This window comes from Abramis brama (genome assembly GCF_963993115.1).
Source record: "Abramis brama genome assembly, chromosome: 6".
Classification (NCBI taxonomy): Eukaryota; Metazoa; Chordata; class Actinopteri; order Cypriniformes; family Leuciscidae; genus Abramis; species Abramis brama.
In genome coordinates, this window is record NC_139968.1 from 5450306 (window position 1) to 5467284 (window position 16979).

Sequence of the window (16979 nt, forward strand, 5' to 3'; positions counted from 1 at the left end):
GTAAGAGTAGGCTAGTAAGAGTTCTAGTAAGAGTAGTAAGAGTTCTAGTAAGAGTAAGAGTAGGCTAGTAAGAGTAGTAAGAGTAGGCTAGTAAGAGTAGTAAGAGTAGGCTAGTAAGAGTAGTAAGAGTAGTAGGCTAGTAAGAGTTCTAGTAAGAGTAAGAGTAGGCTAGTAAGAGTAGTAAGAGTAGTAGGCTAGTAAGAGTTCTAGTAAGAGTAAGAGTGGGCTAGTAAGAGTAGTAAGAGTAGTAGGCTAGTAAGAGTTCTAGTAAGAGTAAGAGTAGGCTAGTAAGAGTTCTAAGAGTAGGCTAGTAAGAGTTCTAGTAAGAGTAAGAGTAGGCTAGTAAGAGTAGTAAGAGTAGGCTATTAAGAGTAGTAAGAGTAGTAGGCTAGTAAGAGTTCTAGTAAGAGTAAGAGTAGGCTAGTAAGAGTTCTAGTAAGAGTAGTAAGAGTAGGCTAGTAAGAGTTCTAGTAAGAGTAAGAGTGGGCTAGTAAGAGTAGTAAGAGTAGCAGGGGCGTAGAATTTAGTAGGGACGCTAGGGACGTGTCCCTACCAATATCCAGTGACACTGATATATCCTTAGCAATAATTTCGATCAAAACTTAAAATATATTTATATTGATGTCCCCGTCCCCACCAATTTCAAAATCAAACCTACGCCACTGAAGAGTAGTAGGCTAGTAAGAGTTATAGTAAGAGTAAGAGTAGGCTAGTAAGAGTTCTAGTAAGAGTAAGAGTAGGCTAGTAAGAGTAGTAGGCTAGTAAGAGTTCTAGTAAGAGTAAGAGTAGGCTAGTAAGAGTAGTAAGCTAAACTGTGCGTTATCAGTAACGTTACGCCCCCTTGCGACGCTTCAGGAACATCGCTACTTTTACCAATCAATTTAAAAAAAGAGAAGTTGTTTACAAATAAATTAACAAACGTTATTGTTTTAAGAATTAATGTTTAAAGAGGTAAAGAAGTCTTATTTGCTTAGCTATTCTAAACTCCATTACTTCCTTCCTGCCTATCACAAAGACAGCTAGTGGAAAAAAAAAACTATACCAAAATGTATTTTAAATACATGTGTCACCACAGATCTCGTCTAATCACCACCACAATAAACAACTCTATGATATATTAATTCTATTTGTATTTATTTAAAACAACCCAAACACACCTTTAAACATTTGGATGCTGCTTTAAACAAATTCTTGAAGGGAAAAATACAAAAATAAATAAATAAATAAACTCCACAGCTGATTCAGGCCGCCGCAGTGTCCGCCAGTAGAGGGCACTCCTGCACCGCACATCCGAGTGAACGAGACGGAGGGAAGTTAGCGAGTGAAGGGCGTGACAATTTTGGACTGGAACGCAGCAATAGTTCCACACACACACACACACACACGTGTCAGTCGTGTTTATTTCCTTGAGGAGCTGAAGCTTTGCTGTTGTAAATGCCTCTGAAGAGAGCTGTGATCGTGCCGGGAAACGGAGCAGGGGATGTCGAGCACTGCAACTGGTATGGATGGGCAAACAAACGAATAAACGAGGTATGATGACTTCAACAAGAGACTGAAATCCGTTCAGCTGTTATAATTACAGTCAGGTTATATTTCAGCCCGAATATTAAACGGTGCACCGTTACAGATTCCAGATGTGTCATGCGCGCTGAGAAACATGCCAGATCCTGGTAGTTCACACTCACAGCACATATACATCACTTTTCATGGGACATATGTTTGTGGTATTATAGTGAAATGTGATATGTAACCTGCCAGTGACTGCGAGAGAGAGCATCTGGCTGCCGTTCATGGAGAAGGATCTGAGATGTGATGAAGAAACCCTCATCATCGGACACAGTTCCGGAGCTGCGGCAGCCATGAGGTACTCGACTCGCGACTCACCTCAGCGACTCATGTGAATCATTTGAGTCGTGTTCTAAAAGATCCGATTCATCTATGAGCACAATGTTTGCCAGCAAGTTAGCTCTGTGCTTACTTATTTAATTAATCTATCAATGTATTTATTTACACTTATTTGAGTAAAATGAGTTGGAGAGGAAAACACTCAGAGACACATCTGTGTGTGTGTGTGTGTGTGTGTGATAATTTCTGTCAGTACTTGACTATCACTATCACTCCATAAAGTACATGATTGCTTGTTTTTGGTGTGCTTGGACAGGTATGCAGAAACACACCGAGTGTTTGCCATTATTCTGGTAGGCGCGTACACATCAGACCTGGGAGATGAGAATGAACGTGAGAGCGGTGAGTGTGAACACTAATCCCTCATCATGGCATCAGTGGTCGTCAGTGTGAGTGTGTGTGACGATGTGCCTTCTCCTATTACGCTCAGGATATTTCAGCCGGCCATGGGAATGGGAAAAGATCAGGACAAACGTGAAGTACATCCTTCAGTTCGGATCCACAGACGACCCGTTCCTGCCCTGGGCTGAGCAACGAGAAGTGGCTGATAACCTCAAGACAGATTTATACAAGTACACAGACCGCGGACACTTCCAGAACACAGCCTTCCCAGAGCTCATCGACGCAATCAGAAAGCTCAAAGCCAAAAGCTAAACACACACACAAAGAAATGACCCTTCATCCACTGTGTGTTTAAAATATACTATTGATGTGCTATACGGCATCGCTTTATTTCTCAGGGGCCAACAAAAAAAAAAAAGTACTTTACAAGAAGTGAAGACAATTTATTATTGTGGCTGAATTGAGGACAGGATTTTCAGTACATGATGTAAATCAAGTTTTCTTTACAGAAGTATGTAGAAATCCAAACGTCTGAAATAAAACAGTGATCGATACAAAATCAAAAGAGTAATGGCACTTACAGCAGTTCTCAACACCATCAACAGTTCAATGCTGTGCAAACATTAACTCCACTCTGGTTATTACAATTATACTAACATGAGGTTTTATTCCTCACATGGACAGATAAAGTCCTATATTTGGACGGATAAAGAGCAGTTCTGGTTGTAATCAGTTTTAGCACCATTTGTTAAAAGACAAAATAAATATTTGATTAAAATACACACCCTCTCTTATGTTATTGAGGAATGGTGTGTCTTATTTTAATAGTGGACTGAAATAAAGCATTTTTTACTCAATCCAGTAACACTGACTTCTTGTAAACAACTATATTCTATAAAGTTCACCCAAAATAAAAATAATTTTACTCTTCCACATGTTCTTAACGTGTCTTCCTGCGAACATACAGTAGTTCTTTGTAACAGTTTTATTCTTCCCATCATGCAAAGCAACCTTCAGAAGACTTTGTATGGATTTTTATGGTACTTTTTTTTTTAGCTCAAAATGCAAAACTGCGTGTGTGTGTGTGTGTGTGTGTGTTCCACAGGGTTTGAAACGACATGGGTGAGTAAATGACAATTTTTAATAAAATAAAATGGCAACAAAAAGAGGTATCTCTCATAAAACTGCTGTCATGAGAATCATATATTGATTATTCTATAAACCTGAGACTGGAAGTAAAGTGCGTTTATCGAAACCAAACCATCATGTAAATAAACCTCACAAATAAACCTTTCCCTAGTTATCGTCAGAGACACAGCTATACGTGTTCAGAAGAGCAGTTCTCCATCACCTCACACAGTCATCAGAAACATTTCTCCAAGCAGCGAGTGTGAAGCTCCCAGTGTCCGGCGTCTGTGTGTGTGAACTATAAGGTCTTCTTCCTCCTCCTGGCTTTAGAGTAGCCTCTCCCGAACCATCCTCCCTGGAGCGCGGGGCCTTGGCCTTGAGCCGGCGCGTCCTGCGAGTCCTCCTCCACAGCAGCAGGGGGCGCTATCTCCTCACGAGAGTGGCTCTCCTGCTCATGTGGACCCAGCGCTTTAGCCAAGCTGAAGATGGGGTCTTGTGATCTGAGATTTATCAAAACAGCAGCTTTAGATGAACATATGTGTCTGTAATGCATTGGTCATTAGTTATTAATAAAAAGCTTTCCTGTAGCTTTAACAAAGCATGGCTCTAGCACTGCCAAGGTCATGTGTCCGATTCGCAGGGAAGGCGAGAACGGATCAAATGCATGTCGCTCTGGATTAAAGCGTCTGTCAAATGCAGAATGTAAAAGTATTAAAAGCAATCAGGCTTGAGGCCATGTTATGTTATGAATATAATGTGCTTAACGATTGCCTTGGTCCTGTTCACTCACATTTGACTGAAAAATTTAGCATTTTGGTTTCTTAGAACTTTGGACATTGGAAACGAACGGTTGATGAATTTGCTCTAGTGGAGGCGTGTGGTACTGCACCAACACAATCTCACCGCACGCTCGTTTACCGACACATCAACCCTCAAATATGGAGCGGCTTTAGATTTACGGCTTTGATTTTCCTGCAGCTTTGGAAAATAAATATATAATATAACATAAAACTAAAAAATAGTATTTTTGTACATTTTTCAACTTCTATGTCATGTTTTAGTTTCACAATAATCTGCTTTTTACAAAAGAGAGACAAACTTTAATAAAGATTTATAACAGTTTCAGCTGGAAATTTCATTTTATGTTCAAAAAGTGCATATAAAAAGATTTTCTGAAGTTCTCATAATAAAGGACTATAAAACAAGAAAGCAGATATTGAGGATATTCACAGTATAGCACGGCTTCTCTGACTTTATTGCGTAACTGAAGGTCGGATTAGTTATATAGGAATCCACCAATCAGGAATGGCTGAATGATCTCCGCACACAGATTTGGCCTCTCCTTGTTTTGACAGTGGCATTGCTGCACTATTGATGCACAGATAATCATTTTTAATTGGGTTTACGTGTTGCAGTGACTGATCTCGCCACATTAGAGAGCATAGATATCATATATAAACGCTAGATGTCTTATGGCGCAGTCACTTCCGGCATCACCGTTCAGCCATCTTGTCACAGTGAAGCTGTGAATTAAGGTGAGTGATCAGCACGCACACAAATCCTCTTATCTCGCTGAAATCTTGACGGATTTACAAACGGTTTGGTTTCTTACAAACGTTATTAACGTGGCTATAATTCCGAATGCTTGAACATGTATGTTATAATTATTCATATGTATGCAGTGTCATAACTACATCTCTGACGTTTATAACAAACCAAACCGTTTGAAAATCGGTAGAAAATTGAGCAAGTTATGGTAATTTAAAAGTACATGCACCATTAAACGAGTGAGCGAGCACCCTGTGGCAAGATGGCCGCCATGTGCGGACGTCGACCTCCATTGGCCAGCAGCGCGCACGAGACATCTAGCGTTTATATATGATATCCATGGGTGAGAGAGGACCAAAACCACACTCAACCAGACTCTTTGAATTTCATTATAGAGTTTCCAGAATTTGAAAGCACAGACATTATATCATATCAAATGTAACAAAACAAAAAATATGACTGGATTGTATGTCATCGACTGAAAGCAGCACAGACTAAAAGATCTCATTTCATCAGAATGAAGATTAATTTAATGGAAATATCGGTATGGTCTAGTATCCACAGCTGACACTGGGTGTAGCGCATCTACGACAGTCAAAACGTGCCATTAGAGAAGCGCTGATGAACCATCACCGCTCCGGTCAATGCTCTCGGCCCTTCAAAACAGGTTCAGCCACATGTTTTCGGCTGGTGAGATGTCAGTGCATCACTACAACGCTCATGTTACAGCATCCGAGCAGTGTTGTACCAGTTAGTGGGTCTCACCTGTTGTAAACGGGGACTTCCAAACCCAGCTCCTGCATGAGAAGAGCCATCACTGCATCACACTTCCCATGGATCTTCAGAGTGGCCAGGTTATCTTTCGGTGTCCACTGAAATAAAGGAGGAGAGCACCCCGCGCTGTTAGAGCACGTCGACTGAGAGGATCGAGAGGTTACGAGCAGCTGTGTGGAGGAAGGTGTACCTGGAGATTCACGATGTACAGCTTGGGTCTTCTGTTGGCTGGCCTGTTCATGCACCACAAGCAGGAGTACTTCTTCAGCACCTGACGGACACACACACACCACAAGCAGCAGCACACCATCAAATCAAACACTGATTATAAGACAAATGCATTTTGACAAATGTTGCGACTTCATGATCGTTGTTGTGTTAACATCTGGATATAAAACAGCTGGTTATGATGTAAAAACTGAAACAAAGATAATCAGACTTTATCACAGCACTCAGTCTGTGTGGACAGGAGTGTTTCTTCACTCTTCTTTGCTCAGAGCCTCCAGATGTGGGTTTAAATCAGATATAGAGTCGATATCTGGACCAGTGACTGAACACGTATATCCGAGTCCTCTTGAGATCCCAAGCCACCACAAGGCAAGGGCGACACGTTTGCCCACAAAGATTGCCATTTAATGTCGTATTATTAACATTAACAAATGTTCTAAAATTATTTATCTTGGTTTCATTTTTTACATCACAAAAAAAGCTGTTTTAACAGATGATGTATATCCAGTGTAGGCTAAAATAACACAAGGAAACAATATCAAGCAATGCCTCCAAACAATGTCATGTTTAATCCGTGTGCAGCCCAACACCGTGTGCTAACCAGACGCGCTGAACCAAACAACAGAAAGTATGATAATCTCAGGCAGGGTTTCCATTGTCCGGTAATTGGCCGGAAAAAAAATATCCGACAAAATTAAATCTCTCCGGTCAAATTGTCCGATTAAAATTGCCTAATAATCCGGCCCCCCTAACACAATCTGAATTTGAGAATAAGCCTAAAATGTATAAAGCAAAAATACACCGACCTTTGGCTATGTTATAAAGGAACAGGCTCTACCGTTTGAAAGTTATTAAACATTATTACATGGCTTGGTTGAATTCCAATGTGGAATGCGGTCTGTTATTTCTTGATATCAGACGCTGCGAAGCACTAGCGGCGCCAGGATTTTGATTGTAGGCGGGCCTCCAGAAAACTGGATGGGCCAGTTAAAATAAGCCAAAAAATAAATAAAAACGGGTTCCCCTTCATCTCCGTTTCAGCGCTTTTCTGGGCACTGAGGACAGCGACTCAGTAGCCTACCTGAATTTAATGTGTAATAATAGCATAGGTAAAAAAAAACAACAACCTTAAACAGGATTTTTTTTGTTGCTTTTTTAATACAATTACAATTTCATTTATTGTTTAATAAAATTATAGGCCTATTATTTTTAGTTTATTAACAGCAACAACAGCTGTAAAGATGAAGTAGTGTCCGTAGTGAACGCGCCTATAGAGAGAAATGCACATCATGGATTACATAACCAGAGAGTAGCCTATTTCTTTTCGTTTTAAATTGTTAAAAAGACATTTCAAGCTTTCTTAAGATATATTTCATGTCTGTGAGGCATATGCTGAGTTTCGTTAAATTAGGATGAGATGCGCTCCTGATCACGAGCAATGCAAGTGACCGCGCGGGTCCGCGCGGGTCTCTTGCCTCTATGATTAGGCCTATCGTCTGCTATATCTGCTTTTTATTTATTAAATCCAGGCAATTGGTTGATAAAAATATTAAAATTAAGATACAATTTATACAAAACGAAATTCACTTTAAAAAAAGTCTTTCTGCAAAACAAAACTTAATTAAGTGGTCAAAATCATGTCTGACCCGCTCCATGTCTCTCGATATTGCTCATCCTATCTTACTCGTGCGGTTCACTTTTCATAATCAACATAAATAAAAAAATAACATTATAATATTTTAACAAATATTAAACTAAATGAGCTTATTTAATGGCAACAACACAGTAGGCCTACAGACTCTCTATTTGTACAAATTGCTGCACATTCATTTTATTCTGAATTTTGCACACATAAGTTGAAAGGCATTTGTTTGTGCATACATGTAAAACATATCTGCAACATTTATCAAGTTCACTGATAATTATGCGCGCATTTATTAATTATTATCTTAATGAATAATGAAACAAGGACGAAGCATATAAACTGCGTTGTTTGTTTAGAATGGAATGGATCGCAAATAGATCTGAATGAAGAAACGAACCATAGTAGAAAATGTTTTTTTCCGTCTATTTGAAAGTTAGGCTAATAAACATGTTGCATTCGGCCTGATTATGTCATTTTTTAAGTTACATAGCCTGCCTCCAGTTTTCCTCAACTTGACTAATTAAGAGGCGATATTTGACCAGCATATCATCAAAATATCCGGAAAACGAAACTTCTGCCGGTCAAAGTGACCGTTTTTTTCTAGCGGAAACTCTGATCTCAGGTATAGTTTATGTTCTTTATTTAATGTTGAAAGCGTCTGTGTGAGTTTGAATGTCATTGTGTGTGTCTTTTATAGCCGTATGCAGCAATGGACAATACCTCATATCTTCAATATAAATAAAAGTAAACAAGAATGTTCAAACTGTCGACTCACTGTTAACAGAGAAGTGTGTTCTATGACCAGATTGTTTCAGTAGCTCAGTATGTATTTTTAATAATGTTAAAATGGTGTAATATTCATGAATTTGATTATGAACTTATCCAAGAGAGCCCGCTCACTCACGCTCTTCTGATGGGCTGTGTTTAATCGCAGACTCTATCGCGTCCCATAGTCTGGTGTGGACAGATAAATGATTGGTCGCTGGAACGCTATGGCGTCTGGTTAGGGCCCGGTGTGAGGTTCGATTGCACCGGTTGAGCCGCACCTTGAGACTGGAGCCGAGGCAGAGGATGAGGTCGGCCCGCTCCGCCGCCTGCGCCGCGCCGCTCCAGTTCAGCGGCTGCTCCAGGGTCCCGCGCTCCCCGAAGTGCACGATGGTGTCCCTCAGCTCCCCCCCGCAGTGTGGACAGCGGCGGCCCGTGCCATGCCTGTGCAGAGCCGTGCGCTCCGTCACGTCAAACACACGGATCAGCTCTCGCGCCGGAGAGCAGGAGGAGCACACCTGCGGGACACAGGGAGGAGAAGAGGCTCAGAAGACGGGGGAAATACAGAAACAAGTCTGATATTACAGGAACAGATTGTAAATTACATTTTTCTAAACTCTAAAACGGATTGGAAAACTCAGATTTTGAGATCTTTATTCTACCCTTTAAAACGAGTGAATCCAGACATATGTGACCCTGACCACAAAACCAGTCACAGAGATTTATACATCTGAAAGCTGAATAAATAAGCTTTCCACTGATGTGTGGTTTGTTAGGATAGAATATTTGTCCGAGATACAACTATTGAAAATCTGGAATATTCTCTAATTTTTGAATAGGGGAAAAAAATATATCTTTTGTATTACAAGTTTTTAGAATATTTGTGTTTAAATATGCAAATTAGGTATTCTCATTAAATATGCACTAATTTGCATATATTTCCAGAAGAGAAATCTGAACATTGGATAAAGCCAGATTCAAGAGTCATTCGAGTCAGAGGTTTTTACCGAGGGGATTTTGGATATCTCTTTTCATCACTCCATTAATCAGGAAAAACTGTCAACAGCCATAAAAAAAAAAAAAATCAATTTTCGCCCCGTTTTTAGGTATAAAATGTTGTATAAATCAGAATCTGAATGATATTTGAACAAACCCCTCTGTAAAATCCTTAATAATATAGATAGGACTACACCTGGAAAGTTTGGTGTGTGTAAGAGCTGCTGAAGTGGAGGTTTCTGGCTCAGAGTATGAGGAAAACCCATTTTGAGAAAACGGCCTTTAAAGATTTGTATTGTAAAAATTCATACTTTAGTCGAAACAACTATTTACAGACGCAATATCTTATCAAATTGGTTATACAACCATAACTCACAACTTATAACACAGCATTTATGGCCTTCAACTGAACAGAACCAGTCAAACACACAAACAGAATCACGCTGTCAGAAATTGACATCAGCCAATGAGATTTCGCTTGTACTTTCTCGATTGGTTGCTGATAAAAAGGGAAAATTACCTTTTTTTTCACCACAAGTCTGAAAGAAGACATGATATTGAAGACAAATAGCTCAAAATCTCAAAATTGACCAGAAAAAAATAAAAAATCTATAATTTTGACCCATACAATGTATTGCTGGCTATTGCCACAGATATCCCCGTGCGACATGTGACTGGTTTTGTGGTCCAGGGTCACACATGATCTCAGTTTAAGACTGATGATGCGTTGGAGACGTCACTGACCTCGATGAACATGTTCCCGTGGAGTTCAGAGAGAGCGTGTCTGGGCAAGCCGCTGCGCAGGTGAAGCCCGTCACAGTTCTGCGACACCACGTGCTGAACCTGCACACACACACACACACACTCTTACTCAAGTCTATCTGTACAGCGCTTGGCAGAACACACACGCTTTCCAAGCAGCAGCAAAAGAAAATCATGATGTGAATGTTTATATCATCTTCATGTCGCATTTAGAGCTGGGCAATAATATGGTTTATATTTTAAGTAGTTGAGATTATAGTGTATATAAGCCAACTTGAGCATCTGCATTCGTATATACCAAACGTAACATTTTTCATGTTGTGTGTACGTGAGTGCATGTACTACAAATCTAATGTTTGCTATAATGCTGGGAGATATGGTTCACATTCTTCAGCGATAAGCCAAGCTTTGCTATAGTCCTGCTTGACATGAGTGTGTCAGTGTATTCTGCTCATTCACAGAGACTCGTCACACACCATCTTCTCTTTGTGTAGCAGCCAGATGCACATGTGTGTGAGGGTGGGCTCAGCTCGACTCAGATCTGATGTTCTGCGGACACACACACACACACACAGAGATGTTAGCATGTGCCATGGTTTAGAGATGGAGGGCAGTGAGAGTGTGTGTGTTCACCTGACGGAGCGGCCCTTCTGCAGCTGAGTCCACACCCCGTTCGGCCCGCGGTAGTCTGGGATGGAGGCGGCCTGAGGAACACACCACAAGACTCACACTCATAACCAGGACACAACACACAACTGATGGTGAATGATGGAAAATAAATAAATAATGGAGAACCCAGACTAGACCAGTTTTCCTCTAGATATAGAGTTAAAATATGTCTAATAATTAATAGCTTTTTAACTATATATATGACTGAACTGTAAGATTAAGGTACGATTATCACAACAACGTTAGTAAGGGAATGTTAGGAAATCATTTAAAAGTTGTTTTATATATAAAACATATCCAAAAAATCACTCCGAAACGAAAGGAATATTCCAGACGTGTGCACTGGTTCCTGCCAAAATCATGTTTCCGCATATATGGGATCACAAACTCCTAATAATAACTCAACCATTTCAAGGAATGTCACTTTTAAATGACTGTACTGTGCGTATGTTTAGTTTTACACTCAATGAAACAGTGGTTATGATGTAATCATTCTGCTCTGGGTTATTTATTCTCCGCTACACTTGCGTTCAAACGCGGGACACGCCGAACACAGAGACGTCCTCATGCTAACTCAGTCATGCTAACGCTGGTAGTGAGAGGAGACGGGCGTACAGTGCTGATTCCTGCGCCGGTGTACACCACCACATGTGTGGCCAGCCGGAGCGCCTCCGCCAGCTGCTTCACCTTACTCTTCAGGCTCTCCGCCTCGTCGAACACCTGCAGCACACACACACACACACACACACACACACACAGACATGAGGTGACACATCCTAATCAGGCTGAGGTGAGCTGTAGAGTGTGTGTGTGTGAGCTGTAGAGTGTGTGTGTGAGCTGTACCTCCTCTAGTTTGCTCTGGAGGAGGCGTCTCCGGCTCTGTCTCCGGCTCAGCTCCTGGACCGTCTCCTGATGATCCTGTAGAAGCCTTCGCTCCTCCTGCGTCTGCTCTCCAGCACTCTTCTGCAGGATCCGAGAGATCTGCGTGCACACACACACACACGTCTGGTTTATTATCTTTGTGGGGACTCTCCATACACTTAATGGTTTTTATACTGTACAAACTGTATATTGTATCTCCTTACACTAACCCTACCCACCACACAAAACTTTCTGCATTTTTACATTTCCAAAAAAACTCATTCTGTATGATTTATAAGCTTGTTTACCCATGGGGACCTCTATCTAGGTCCCCACTGTGACACGAGTCCCCATGAGTCTGTGTGCATTCAGGTTGAAGTCCCCACCGGGATAGAAAAACATGAACACACACACACAGCTCTTATCTGATGCTTTACATGGATTCAGCTGTTCTGTTGAGGCTGACTCAAAGGCCAGGTCCACAAAGGGGGTTTGTTTTCCTGCAACTGGTCCCAGTCCTTTCACAGCCACATCTACAGTAACTGTCACTATGGTAACGTCATGAATAACACGAGCTCTCCTGAAACACTGCAAGAACACTTCAAAATCTTGCTTTCATTTTGATCCTTTTTCGTGGCACCAACCCATCAGTTTGGTCGAAACTACGATGTTTGTGGGGGTTTTAACTGAACATTAGCTAGTTTTACAGGTGTCCTGCTGAATAACGCTACATATCAGATTGTGCTATCACATATATTTGCATTATTTTAAGGGTAGGGGAAGTTATGGCCGTTAATAAAGCCTCAGACAACATGAATGTGACGCTGGTGGCAGTTTCGCCGGCTGTACCGCTGTATTAAGTTAGTGTTTCGAGGCGCTGCCGCTAGTGCTCATGTGAGTTAGATGGATAAGATGATGTCTGGAGTTCATACCGTCTTGACCGTGTGTCGCTGCTTCTCTCGCTGGATGATCTTCTCCTTCTCTCGCTCCTTCCTCTCCGCTCGCGCAGAGCCAGCGCTGTTTGTGTGCGCGTCCATGATGGACATCGCCGTTCGTCTCCACTCGCGTCGCTATCGCGAGATAAAACGGGACTTCCGTGTGTAGTGGAAAAAGTAAATATATCTTAATTACTTTATTTATTTTAATCAATTAATGTATTTATTTACTGTCCACCCTGGCCAAACTAGATTTTTTTAGCTGGGTGGCTCTCAGCTTAAGACAAGTAGCCGAAAAAGTAATCTAAAAGGTTTAGACACACACACACACACACACACACACACACACACACACACACACACACACACACACACACACACACACACACACACACACACACTATTTGATATATTTGATGTGCGTTCGCAGTCTGGCTCATGCACGGTTACGGTAGTAACGGCAGGTGGCGGTAATGCGCTATTCCTCCACTGCGATCCACTGTCAACATAAAGAGGAAGAAGAAGAGAGAACGGGTTTCCGGTTCGTCCATGCTGATTCGAAAAAAAAAATAAAAAATTCAGCTTCTCTGATTCTGGATTTATTTTATTAATTTCACCATGTCCATTAAACTAAACGCTCTTTACAGCGACTCATATGTGGATATAAGCCAGTACAGAGACCAGCATTTTAAGGTGAGTGTAATACATGCTATATTTTTAGGATTATTCTTTCCTTTTGATAAGGAGACATAAAACAGTGTAGATTCGCAGTAGTTGTGCAGCGGGATTCACTCTACTTTCTTTCTGTGACTAAAAAATAGTAATTTATAGTAGTCTCTAATTCAATATTTATCATATTTTTATTCAAATATATTAAATATTTGATTATGCATTAAAACATACACTTCCCTGTTAAAAAAGTACGTTAGAGACAAGTTTTTCTTTTTTAAATTATTATTATTATTATTGGGCTAATACTCGTGAAATATATATTCTTCTCACCAAAGCTTTATTTGATCAAAAATAGTAAAAAAAAAAAAAAACTAATATTGTGAAATATTGTTACAATTTTAGTGAACTGTTTTCAATGTGAATACATGTTAAATGTAATTTATTCCTGTGATCAAAGCTGAATTTCCAGCATCATTACTCCAGTCTTTTCTGATTATTATCAGTGTTGAGAATCATTTTGTAACTTGCAATAGTGTCTTTTTCTGGGATTCTTTCAACATTTATCAGAAATATAAATATGTTGTAGAATCAAGTATTTACTGTCCTTTTTGATCAATTTAGAGTGTCCTCGCTGTATAAGAGTATTGATGTCCTCACTGAAAGATTATTAGAGTGTCCTCGCTGTATAAGAGTATTGCTGTCCTCACTGAAAGATTATTAGTGTCCTCGCTGTATAAGAGTATTGCTGTCCTCACTGACAGACTCGTTGATGTTAGAGCAGTGGTGTGATCAGATCTCTCCTCTCCGCAGGGGAACCGCTACGAGCAGGAGAAGCTGCTGAAGCAGAGCTCCACGCTGTACGTGGGGAACCTGTCCTTCTACACCACAGAGGAGCAGGTGTACGAGCTCTTCGCCAAGAGCGGAGACGTCAAGAGGATCGTCATCGGCCTCGACAAAGTCAAGAAGACCGCCTGTGGCTTCTGTTTCGTCGAGTATCCTTCTCATTCACGACCAGTGCTATGACATGTGAGCCTTAAAGGGATAGTTCACACAAAAATGAAAATCACCCCATGATTTACTCATCCTCAAGTCATCCTAGGTGTATATGACATTCTTCTTTAGACGAATACAATCAGAGTTATATTGAAAAATGTCTTGGCTCTTCCAAGCTTTATAATGGCAGTGGATGGGCACTATTTTTAGAAGTCCATAAAAGTACATCTATCCATGATAAAAGTGCATCTATCCATCATAAAAGCGCATCTATCCATCATAAAAGTGCATCTATCCATCATAAAAGTGCATCTATCCATCATAAAAGTGCATCTATCCATCATAAAAGCGCATCTATCCATGATAAAAGTGCATCTATCCATCATAAAAGTGCATCTATCCATCATAAAAGTGCATCTATCCATCATAAAAGTGCATCTATCCATGATAAAAGTGCATCTATCCATCATAAAAGTGCATCTATCCATGATAAAAGTGCATCTATCCATGATAAAAGTGCATCTATCCATGATAAAAGTGCATCTATCCATGATAAAAGTGCATCTATCCATGATAAAAGTGCATCTATCCATCATAAAAGTGCATCTATCCATCATAAAAGTGCATCTATCCATGATCCCCGTCTCCGGGGGTTAATAAAGGCCTTCTGAAGTGAAGCGATGCGTTTGTGTAAGAAATATCATATTTAAAACTTTATTGACTAAAATAACTAGCTTCCGGCAAAAAATAGTGCCCATCCACTGCCATTATAAAGCTTGGAAGAGACATTTTTCAATATAACTCAGATTGTATTCGTCTAATGAAGAAAGTCATATACACCTAGGATGACTTCAGGGAGAGTAAATCATGGGGTGATTTTCATTATTTGTGTGTGAACTATCCCTTTAAGGCCTGTCCACACTGAGAACAATAACTATGAAGAGAACTATAATAGATGTTCTCAGCTCTGACACTTGCAGGATGTGTTAATGGCTCAAAGTTCTCTTATATGTCTAAAGTTCACAGAAAATTGGATGTCTTATGTCATGACCCCTTTTAATATGTGGGTGCACTCTCTTATCAGTGTTGGAGATTAGTAATCTAATTCCAACACTATGTTTAATTTTGGTCCGAGACCGTATGAATAGTGTTGTTCTTTAACGCTGATGTGAAGGTACTACACTCGAGCCGATGCCGAGAACGCCATGAGGTTTGTGAACGGCACGAGGCTGGACGACCGCATCATCCGCACGGACTGGGACGCAGGCTTTAAAGAGGGCCGCCAGTACGGCCGGGGCAAGTCCGGCGGCCAGGTGAGCGCAGCACCACATTAGTGCAGTATATTTCAGGAATATTGTGTCCTGTGGAGGCCCTAGAGGGACATGTGATGAGAAACTTGAGTTCTGTGCGAGCGAGCGCAAAACACTTGAGAGAACGGATGTATGTCCCTTCAGGGCCTCCGTATGTCCCTTCAGGGCCTCCGCATGTCCCTTCAGGGCCTCCGCATGTCCCTTCAGGGCCTCCGCATGTCCCTTCAGGGCCTCCGCGTGTCCCTTCAGGCCCTCAGCGTGTCCCTTCAGGCCCTCAGCGTGTCCCTTCAGGCCCTCAGCGTGTCCCTTCAGGGCCTCCGCGTGTCCCTTCAGGGCCTCAGCGTGTCCCTTCAGGCCCTCAGCGTGTCCCTTCAGGCCCTCAGCGTGTCCCTTCAGGGCCTCAGCGTGTCCCTTCAGGGCCTCCGCGTGTCCCTTCAGGGCCTCCGCGTGTCCCTTCAGGGCCTCCGCGTGTCCCTTCAGGGCCTCCGCGTGTCCCTTCAGGGCCTCCGCGTGTCCCTTCAGGGCCTCCGCGTGTCCCTTCAGGGCCTCCGCGTGTCCCTTCAGGGCCTCCGCATGTCCCTTCAGGGCCTCCGCATGTCCCTTCAGGGCCTCCGTATGTCCCTTCAGGGCCTCCGCATGTCCCTTCAGGGCCTCCGCATGTCCCTTCAGGGCCTCCGCATGTCCCTTCAGGGCCTCCGCATGTCCCTTCAGGGCCTCCGCATGTCCCTTCAGGGCCTCCGCATGTCCCTTCAGGGCCTCCGCATGTCCCTTCAGGGCCTCCGCATGTCCCTTCAGGGCCTCCGCATGTCCCTTCAGGGCCTCCGTATGTCCCTTCAGGGCCTCTGTATGCTTCTGTACAGGAACGTTCCACTCGGGATTCTTTCTTTTTTTCTAGCCTTAATTTTTCTATTCAATGTAACACAAATTAACAGCATGTATTGGTTATGTCCCCGTTTGGCATCATCATGTGATCCTGTGTTTAATGTGTGCACCTGTTACCTGCCCAAGTGTTTTCCTCAGCCCAGTGTGTGTGTGTGTGTGTGTGTGCGTGCAGGTGCGAGATGAATACCGGCAGGACTACGACCCCGCCAGAGGGGGTTATGGGAAGCTGGTGCAGAAAGCTTGAGCACTGGCACGGACAGGATCGTGACGAGACCGGAGGCCGTCAGAAGTGTTAGATTTGGGATGTGCAGTAACAACGGATCGAGGATTTGTGTGTGTGTGATGTACATATTAGAGTTTAGTGCGGTATGAATGTCCATGCCTGAAACTCTTCTAGTCTGGCATTTGTAGTTATTCTTCTTTTTTTTCTTCTTTTTTTTAAATAAATGCCTTTTTATAAACTTTGCCTTGTGTTTGTGTTTAGATGAAGCCAGTGTCCACCTCATGCCAACTCTTGTGATTCCCAGTGAATCTAGCCTGGTCTGGTGACATGATGCTCATCAT

At 41.9% G+C, this 16979-nt stretch overlaps 3 protein-coding genes across 3 annotated transcripts; 2 read left to right on the forward strand and 1 right to left on the reverse strand.

Annotated features, from left to right (window-relative positions):
• Positions 1-1290: 1290 nt before the first annotated feature.
• rbbp9 (retinoblastoma binding protein 9) lies at positions 1291-3180 on the forward strand. Its single transcript, XM_084117435.1, has 5 exons — positions 1291-1530; positions 1628-1670; positions 1759-1864; positions 2162-2247; positions 2336-3180. Exons 1-5 carry the CDS (start codon positions 1435-1437, stop codon positions 2557-2559), a joined length of 555 nt encoding a protein of 184 aa, XP_083973561.1. The 5' UTR covers positions 1291-1434; the 3' UTR covers positions 2560-3180.
• On the reverse strand, positions 2670-12714 carry sirt7 (sirtuin 7). The gene is made up of 10 exons (XM_084117434.1): positions 12556-12714; positions 11606-11743; positions 11378-11482; positions 10727-10797; positions 10570-10642; positions 10076-10174; positions 8617-8853; positions 5888-5968; positions 5689-5795; positions 2670-3875 (listed from the first exon to the last, which is right to left on the reverse strand). The coding sequence occupies exons 1-10, from the start codon at positions 12667-12669 to the stop codon at positions 3674-3676; spliced, it is 1227 nt and encodes a 408-aa protein (XP_083973560.1). The 5' UTR covers positions 12670-12714; the 3' UTR covers positions 2670-3673.
• Positions 12715-13067: 353 nt separating this feature from the next.
• ncbp2 (nuclear cap binding protein subunit 2) lies at positions 13068-16881 on the forward strand. The gene is made up of 4 exons (XM_084116375.1): positions 13068-13251; positions 14041-14222; positions 15398-15536; positions 16588-16881. Exons 1-4 carry the CDS (start codon positions 13177-13179, stop codon positions 16657-16659), a joined length of 468 nt encoding a protein of 155 aa, XP_083972501.1. The 5' UTR covers positions 13068-13176; the 3' UTR covers positions 16660-16881.
• The last annotated feature ends 98 nt before the right edge of the window (positions 16882-16979 follow it).